The following is a 9,395-nucleotide window of genomic DNA, read 5'->3' on the forward strand; positions in this document are numbered from 1 at the left end:
GTAAATGATAACGTTAATGGCCCAGTGCAGCCAACATTTTGTTTAACTTGTGTTATATGCAACTGATGAAACTAACACTGTAAAAGTCTTATTTTCCTGATAGTTGGTGGTTGAACATACAATCTACACAGGACCTTCTAATCAGTCAGGTTTGCATGGATGGGAGTTTCAGCTTTTTTTGTTGCAGTAATTGAGTTAATAGACCAATAAGAAAGAGAGAGAAAAAAGAAAAGGGATACCTCTATGCCAATAATGTTTTCAGTGTGCCCCTCCCCACTCAGACCACTCAGACAACTTCCAGACAGTACAAGCAAAAAAACAGCTTTTGCACATTTTTATGGAAGTCTATTACAGTAAGGTCATTAATTGTTAGATCAGATATGATTTGATATTGATATAAAAATGGCTGCATTGGGCCTTGAAAGTACATCATATTTCTAGTTGTGGGTTCATGTGATGCATGTTTTCTGACATGCAGTATGTGACTTGGAAAAATATGACACAATGATTAAAGATTGATTAACATATGGTAAAGGTTACTGGCAAACAAATCATTCATACTACACTGCTGACCTCTTTAAGCTGATGTAAAGGTCAACTTACATTTCTTGAATTACATTGTTGTTTAAGGGCTTGAAAATAAGCATTTCACGGTAAGGTCTACACCTGTTTTATTCTGCGCATGTGATCTCAGCAAATTCTCACCCTACTCTCTTTCCATTTTCATATTCTTCTTGATTAAATCGCCAATTGTCCCTTTCTTTTCCTCAAGTTCCTTCAACTTCTGCTTGTCTCCCTTCTCGTTGGCACGCTGAATCTGGTTCTTGAGACTCGGCTCCAAGTGAGGCATCAAGGAGTTCTTCCTCATATTTTGGAAACATTCTGTGAGTTGAGCTCTCAGATTTTTATGGTCGTCAGCATATCTCTGGTGTCCTCTGACATGTTTCTTGTGACTGCATCTCTGTGGGCACATGGTGCATTTCCCTCGTAACATGACTTGGCAGAAGTAGGGGTGACAAGCTACGCACCCGGTATGGCAGTTCATCTCACACACTGTGCAGCAGATTGCTCCCACCTCTGAAGGGATCCTTCCATGTTTGAAACAGTCCTCCAGCTTCAAGCGTTCCACCAATACCTCTATCGTCTGCTTGGTGCGTTGATGTTGCATTCCGTTTATCTTATCAAAGAATCCTCTCATGCTTTTCATGCTGTTTTCCCATGTTGTCTCATAGATTTTGTCATAGAAAGGGTTTCTGGTCTGAAAGAGGTGAGTGTTGAACGTGAAGTGAACCGGAACCTTGTCGCCTAGGAGTTTGTACTCCATGATGATGTCGAGAACCTCCGGTCTGGTCTCGTCAGAGTGAGTGATGAGGGTGATGATGTTATCTTTCATGTCCTTGCCCAAGAGGGACAGGAACGCGTCAAAGATGTTTCTCTGATGTTCTGTCAGACAGTTCTGCGTTGCCTTCACCACGTGGCAGACAGCGTCGATGTGGTCCACTCTCTCCTCTTCCAGCAGCATTCTTAGTTTCTCTATCAAAGGTCTGAGTCCATCTCTGTCCTCTATCCCTGGTGTATCAATGATGGTGAGAGAGAAAGGCAACTCAGCGTCCTCCCAGCCAAAGATCTCATAGGCTGTCACAGCATCGGTTCTAGGATTGTGAGCCCAGCACGTCTCTCTGTCTTTGAAACGCTCTGTGATTTGGAACCTGGCGTTATCCTCCCACTTAACTCTGATGGCGAAGTTGACCATAGCGTTGACTAGTGTGGTCTTCCCTGCCCCAACCTCTCCTAGGATCAGCAGAGTCTTGTTCCTCTTGCAAGGGTTGTGGTTTCCTATGGTCCATCTCCGGACTCCGTCCCTCCCATCCACGTCCTTCCGCTTGGTCTTCAGCAGGTACCTTGCAGGTGGTGCTGGGTTGATCACTATGCTGTCTCTACTGATCGTCTCTTTCAATTTTGGAGGATGGTCACCGTTCAGTGTGAAGTCCCTGCAAGGTAGTCATAATCCCTTAGATTATTATGATTATAATTATGATTATTCTAGGAAAATAGTTTTTTTATAAAATCAAGTGTATATATGTGTTGTTATTAAATGTAGATGTTATAAAATGAAAATGTTACATATGTAAATGATAATACCTATTAGTTTCACTTACCCCAGGAACTCTGCGTTGTTGACGGTTTCCATTTCAGTTCTCAATAATGTTCAATGAACCAGATAGAGTCTGTAGAGCTGATGTATCTCAGCACCTGAACTGTAAAGAAGATATGGTTAAAAAGAAGTTACAACGCTTGCATATTTTATCACTGTAGAAATCATTTCCCCATCTACTGTATAGTACTGACTGAGTTCAAATGAACAGAGGAATTATATCCTGTATCTGTGAGTCCAGGAGGATAGTGGAAACCCTGTCCGGTTGTGATGTCTTATGTTCTGCAAATAGTTCCAGTTCAACTGGTTTCTGAAGTATGTAATTCTAATAAACACTTCCCAGAATGACATTGTCCTACTGTATTACAGTAAACAAGATGTTGCACAATCTCTTAACATAATCACCAAAACTAGATTTCAGTCAATATGAATCAGTAGGGACACAGGACCCATGTGGATTTTATTAATATATACAGTATATATATATATAGAGAGAGAGAGAGAAAGAAAAGCTATAATCATTTGGATTCTCATCTGTTAAAAAGTAAGGTCAGAGTTATGTAAACATTTTATGAAGAGCAACAAGGAAACAAAAAGAAACCTTATCTTTCCTCATTCCTTGAATATGCTGTTCACAGCAGAGTAAAAGAGAGCCCAGACAGAGAGCACAGATAAGAACTGGGTGAGATGTAGTATCATTAGACAGATATGGTCCCAGAACTACGTCTTCGGCATTGTTAATATGTATCATATGTATCCTAATATAGCAATGTTATTACCTTGATACACTGTGATTGTATTTTGATTATGATCTGTATCATTTGTTTTGCTAGAGGAGCCATAGTTTACATTATAACTGTGTGTTCCAGTGCTGCTCTAGGTCTGGTATGTGCTCAGTGCTGCTCTAGGTCTAGTATGTGCTCAGTGTTGCTCTAGGTCTGGTATGTGCTCAGTGCTGCTCTAGGTCTGGTATGTGGTCAGTGCTGCTCTAGGTCTGGTATGTGCTCAGTGCTGCTCTAGGTCTAGTATGTGCTCAGTGTTGCTCTAGGTCTGGTATGTGGTCAGTGCTGCTCTAGGTCTGGTATGTGCTCAGTGCTGCTCTAGGTCTGGTATGTGCTCAGTGCTGCTCTAGGTCTGGTATGTGCTCAGTGCTGCTCTAGGTCTGGTATGTGCTCAGTGCTGCTCTAGGTCTGGTATGTGCTCAGTGTTGCTCTAGGTCTGGTATGTGCTCAGTGTTGCTCTAGGTCTGGTATGTGCTCAGTGCTGCTCTAGGTCTGGTATGTGGTCAGTGCTGCTCTAGGTCTAGTATGTGCTCAGTGCTGCTCTAGGTCTGGTATGTGGTCAGTGCTGCTCTAGGTCTGGTATGTGCTCAGTGCTGCTCTAGGTCTGGTATGTGCTCAGTGCTGCTCTAGGTCTGGTATGTGCTCAGTGCTGCTCTAGGTCTGGTATGTGCTCAGTGCTGCTCTAGGTCTGGTATGTGCTCAGTGCTGTTCTAGGTCTAGTATGTGCTCAGTGCTACTCTAGGTCTGGTATGTGCTCAGTGCTGCTCTAGGTCTGGTATGTGCTCAGTGCTGCTCTAGGTCTGGTATGTGCTCAGTGCTGCTCTAGGTCTGGTATGTGGTCAGTGCTGCTCTAGGTCTGGTATGTGCTCAGTGCTGCTCTAGGTCTGGTATGTGCTCAGTGCTGCTCTAGGTCTGGTATGTGCTCAGTGCTGCTCTAGGTCTGGTATGTGCTCAGTGCTGCTCTAGGTCTGGTATGTGCTCAGTGCTGTTCTAGGTCTAGTATGTGCTCAGTGCTACTCTAGGTCTGGTATGTGCTCAGTGCTGCTCTAGGTCTGGTATGTGCTCAGTGCTGCTCTAGGTCTGGTATGTGCTCAGTGCTGCTCTAGGTCTGGTATGTGCTCAGTGCTGCTCTAGGTCTGGTATGTGCTCAGTGCTGCTCTAGGTCTGGTATGTGCTCAGTGCTGCTCTAGGTCTGGTATGTGCTCAGTGCTGTTCTAGGTCTAGTATGTGCTCAGTGCTGCTCTAGGTCTGGTATGTGCTCAGTGCTGTTCTAGGTCTAGTATGTGCTCAGTGCTGCTCTAGGTATGGTATGTGCTCAGTGCTGCTCTAGGTCTGGTATGTGCTCAGTGCTGCTCTAGGTCTGGTATGTGCTCAGTGCTGCTCTAGGTGTGGTATGTGCTCAGTGCTGCTCTAGGTCTGGTATGTGCTCAGTGCTGTTCTAGGTCTAGTATGTGCTCAGTGTTGCTCTAGGTCTGGTATGTGCTCAGTGCTGGTCTAGGTCTGGTATGTGCTCAGTGCTGCTCTAGGTCTGGTATGTGCTCAGTGCTGGTCTAGGTCTGGTATGTGCTCAGTGCTGCTCTAGGTCTGGTATGTGCTCAGTGTTGCTCTAGATCTGGTATGTGCTCAGTGCTGGTCTAGGTCTGGTATGTGCTCAGTGCTGTTCTAGGTCTAGTATGTGCTCAGTGTTGCTCTAGGTCTGGTATGTGCTCAGTGCTGGTCTAGGTCTGGTATGTGCTCAGTGCTGCTCTAGGTCTGGTATGTGCTCAGTGCTGGTCTAGGTCTGGTATGTGCTCAGTGCTGCTCTAGGTCTGGTATGTGCTCAGTGTTGCTCTAGATCTGGTATGTGCTCAGTGCTGGTCTAGGTCTGGTATGTGCTCAGTGCTGCTCTAGGTCTAGTATGTGCTCAGTGTTGCTCTAGATCTGGTATGTTCTCAGTGCTGGTCTAGGTCTGGTATGTGCTCAGTGCTGCTCGAGGTCTGGTATGTGCTCAGTGTTGCTCTAGATCTGGTATGTGCTCAGTGCTGCTCTAGGTCTGGTATGTGCTCAGTGTTGCTCTAGATCTGGTATGTGCTCAATGCTGGTCTAGGTCTGGTATGTGCTCAGTGCTGCTCTAGGTCTGGTATGTGTTCAGTGCTGCTCTAGGTCTGGTATGTGTTCAGTGCTGCTCTAGGTCTGGTATGTGCTCAGTGCTGGGCCTGTTTTTACAGAGTCTCTTCCATTGATTCCCACTCTCTTTTATTTATGTTTGTTTACTGTGCCGTTTGACTTGAGAAGCTCCCTATCGTTTTTATTGTCTAATGCAATGAAGGGTGCTTTCATCACCATTTGCCTCCAGGTCAAAGGTGACAATGGAGACAAATGGGCTACTGTACAGAGTGATGAACAGGCTGCTCTGAACCAGGGAACATGCATCCAATTCATGGATCGCAACGCTCCATTGTTTCACCATTGGAAGCGATTGACTGCATCCTGAAACAAAGCGGCCTAAAGAATGAAACATTTGCCACGATGTACAGTAGGGCTGGGAATTGCCAGGGACCTCACAATATGATATTATCACAATACTTAGGTACCGATACAATATGTTTTGCAATTATCACGATTCTATATGTATTGCGATTCGATACTGTGATTTTATTGTGATTCAATATTCCAAGGTTTGATCGGTCATGGAAATAAAAGTGCTGAAAACCAACTAGCTTCCCATTCAAAAAGGACACAGAGGACGAGCTATGGAGGAAACATATTGATGTTTTGGTGCTGGTACAGCCAACTAGTGCAAAAATAAAATTGCTATATTGTCAAAATGATCCGATACGATATATAATAAAAAATGTAATCCCGACATGTAACTGTAACGATTTTTAAGCCCATCACTAATATACATTATATTGCAAACCAGGTAAAATGGGATTGTTTGTTCATGTGCACTACCAATCAAAAGATTGGGGTCACTTAGAAATGTCCTTGTTTTTGAAAGAAAAGCAATTTTTTTGTCAATTCAAATAACATCAAATTGATCAGAAATAGAGTGTAGACGTTGTTAATGTTGTAAATGACTTTTGCAGCTGGAAACGGCAGATTTTCTATGGAATATCTACATAGGAGTACAGAGGCCCATTATCAGCAACCATCACTCCTGCTAATCCAAGTTTATCATGTTAAAAGGCAAATTGATCATTAGAAAACCTTTTTGCAATTATGTTAGCACATCTGAAACCTGTTGTTCTGATTAAAGAAGCAATAAATCTGGCCTTCTTTAGACTAGTTAAGTATCTGGAGCGTCAGCAATTGTGGGTTCGATTACAGGCTCCAAATGGCCAGAAACAAAGAACTTCCTTCTGAAACTCGTCAGTCTATCTTGTTCTGAGAAATTCCATGCGAGAAATTGTCAAGAAACTGAAGATATCGTACAACTCTGTGTACTACTCCCTTCAAAGTACAGCGCAAACTGGCTCTAACCAGAATATGAAGAGGAGTGGGAGGCCCCGGTGCACAACTGAGCAAGAGGACAAGTACATTAGAGTGTCTAGTTTGAGAAACAGACACCTCACAAGTCCTCAACTGGCAGCTTCATTAAATAGTACCCGCAAAACACCAGTCTCAACATCAACAGTGAAGAGGCGACTCCGAGATGCTGGCAGAGTTCCTCTGTCCAGTGTCTGTATTCTTTTCCCCATCTTAATCTTTTCTTTTTATTGGCCTCTCTGAGATATGGCTTTTTCTTTGCAACTCTGCCTAGAAAGAAAATGTGCTTTTTTTCCCCTCATATACATAAACAAACAGTCACACAGCCAGGAGTGGTGGGGGCGGAGTCAAGAGCAGAGAGCAGAGGATAATGGGGGAAACTGAACTTTATTGCGGTATCCAAAATAAACGCCAAAAACAACAGGCAATAATCAAAAGTGTCCAACCCAAAACTGGGCACAAACAGACAGGGCACACAACACACAACCAACCTAGACTAACAGAAAACAAGCCCGCACAAAAACAGGCGGGCCTAACAGGCTTAAATAGCCCTGAACCAAAACTCAAACAAGAAACAGGTGCAACCAATAAGACATAACAAACAGAAAAGGAAAAGAGGATCTGTGGCAGCTAGTAGACCGGCGACGACGACCGCCGAGCGCCGCACGAACAGGCAGGGGAGCCACCTTCGGTGGAAGTCGTGACACAAACTGTCAATTTTTCACATGTCCATTTGTCTTGTCTTGTTTTCATACACACCTGTTTTTCATTTCCCCAATCAATCTACTTGTATTTAAGGCCTCTACTTGAATGTATATTCTACAGGCTACCTCCATCCTAAATGTTACCTTTATGTTCAGTGTAGGCCTCTACTTGAATGCATATTCTACAGGCTACCTCCATCCTCAATGATATCTTTATGTTCAGTGGGAATGAATCACATGACTGCTATACAGTTGTTAGTGAATGACAATGTTACAATGAATATTGCACTAAAGTACAAGTTACAATATTAATGTTTCAGTAGATGTTGCACTAAAGTACAAGTTACAATATTAATGTTTCAGTAGATGTTGCACTAAAGTACAAGTTACAATATTCATGTTTCAGTAGATGTTGCACTAAAGTACAAGTTACAATATTAATGTTTCAGTAGATGTTGCACTAAAGTACAAGTTACAATATTAATGTTTCAGTAGATGTTGCACTAAAGTACAAGTTACAATATTAATGTTTCAGTAGATGTTGCACTAAAGTACAAGTTACAATATTAATGTTTCAGTAGATGTTGCACTAAAGTAACAATGTTGAAATACGTTGATGGTTGTTGTCTTTTTGTCTTTGCTCTCAGTATTCATATCGTGTTGTATAAGGGTTTTTGATGTGTAGTCACAGTAGAACGTGACAGGGCATTCTAGAGGCAATGCTGGGGACTGCCAGTGACAGAGTTTTAAATGTGTTAATAACTGGGTTGGGATTTATAAGAACTTTGATAACTGCATAGAAGAAATATGTTAATTTAGTATATGTAACATTATCCCAATGGTCACAATTGTGACCGACCATAAAACACACTTTTTCACCTACTTTTCCATAAAAATTTCAAAAAATAATGATTGATTACTTCAAAGGTTTACTAATGACACTTGATTTGGATATTTTTATGTCTGGGAAGAATTTGGGATTAAATGGGTTAAGCGCTTTACTTTATTGTTCTGCTTTTTGAGCGAGTTAGTTTTGTTGGGCTCCTGGTTTAGGACTACAATAAAGTGCACTTTATTTTTCCTACTCTGCTCTCCTGCACCTGACTTCACCTTCATACACATCTTGACACAAACATAAACAAACATTTTTCAGGCACATTGTAGACAGGTGTGAATCAGAAGCATATTTTAGACCGATACATTTCAGCAATACACCACTGTATGTTTCACTTTGCCTTGAGATCCATCTCCCAGTAGTGCATTTTGAAACTCTGAAGAGACGGCACTGCTGCAGTGCATCCTGGATATCTCTGCCCCTCCACTTGGTATTTCTCTCAGACAGAGTAACCTTGGCAAAATGGCATGTGACTGCTGGCGCTAAACACCGCTTTGCCCATTAGTTGTGTTGGTTGACCAATAGATGAATTATTCCTGCTGTATTGCTCAGGAATGTATTCCCCTGGTGTTGCCACGTTGATGAAGTGCAGTATGGAGGTTGAGTGTTAGTAATTACTCACCGTGTGCTGGGAGCAGTGGGCCACGTATGGTGAAAGGGGCTGGCACATTAGCGAAATACAAATGAAGGATAGGCCTTACTGGTGCCGCTACGTTTTTAAGCTCATGCTAGTCCTTTTACACTGCCGTGTCCTTGGGCCAGGCCTGCTTTTCATGCTTCCACCAGCTAGCTGTTGTCTGGCTAATGAAGGTTGCTTTTCATTTGGTTAATGCTGCAAGGATCAGAGGTCTGGTATCTGTATGAAGGGGATGGAGTTAAATGGGCAGCATGGACAGGATCCATTGGCTTAAAAAGGCCCACCCCTCATTGGCTATTTATAGTGCATTCTGCTGTGTGCAGGAGGACAGGGCATCTAGCAGGGGGGCTAATGTAAATATTAGGAGCCTCCTTGATAGGGCTTTAGCGACTGGTGGTATATTTCCACACACGACACACAAGGCGAGAGTGGGAGGAGTGGAAAAATCTATGTGAAGTGCTTTGAATCCATCAGCCACACTGTCCAATGTACAACATCACAGCAAATAATGCATCTGTGAGGTCTATGTCAAATAGAATTTTACAGCAAGCCTTGGAGTATATTTTAGCTCTAACCGTTATTTACTAAATTTAGCATTGAACATCGTTGTTCAAGTCCAACAGAATTTACCTTCAGAAAGCCAAGACATATTGTGAGAGCGAGGTGAAAAATAAGTTAGTGTTAGGCAGTGAGAATTCCCGAACACCTTCTATAGCATAGGGAGGGCGCTATCCATAAGTCTGCTACAATACCA

At 42.9% G+C, this 9,395-nt stretch overlaps 1 protein-coding gene across 1 annotated transcript; it reads right to left on the bottom strand.

Moving 5' to 3' along the window:
- Positions 1-300: 300 nt before the first annotated feature.
- Positions 301-8,861, bottom strand: LOC115103636 (uncharacterized). The gene is made up of 3 exons (XM_029624479.2): positions 8,627-8,861; positions 2,160-2,258; positions 301-1,991 (listed from the first exon to the last, which is right to left on the bottom strand). The coding sequence occupies exons 2-3, from the start codon at positions 2,189-2,191 to the stop codon at positions 707-709; spliced, it is 1,317 nt and encodes a 438-aa protein (XP_029480339.1). The 5' UTR covers positions 2,192-2,258; positions 8,627-8,861; the 3' UTR covers positions 301-706.
- Positions 8,862-9,395: the final 534 nt, after the last annotated feature.

The sequence above is a fragment of the Oncorhynchus nerka genome, linkage group LG28 (genome assembly GCF_034236695.1).
Source record: "Oncorhynchus nerka isolate Pitt River linkage group LG28, Oner_Uvic_2.0, whole genome shotgun sequence".
Classification (NCBI taxonomy): Eukaryota; Metazoa; Chordata; class Actinopteri; order Salmoniformes; family Salmonidae; genus Oncorhynchus; species Oncorhynchus nerka.

Coding starts and splice junctions, on each gene's coding strand:
- LOC115103636 (XM_029624479.2), bottom strand. CDS start 2,191: ATGGAAACCGTCAACAACGCAGAGTTCCTGGG. Junction 1,992..2,159: donor AACAACGCAGAGTTCCTGGG/GTAAGTGAAACT, acceptor ACTACCTTGCAG/GGACTTCACACTGAACGGTG.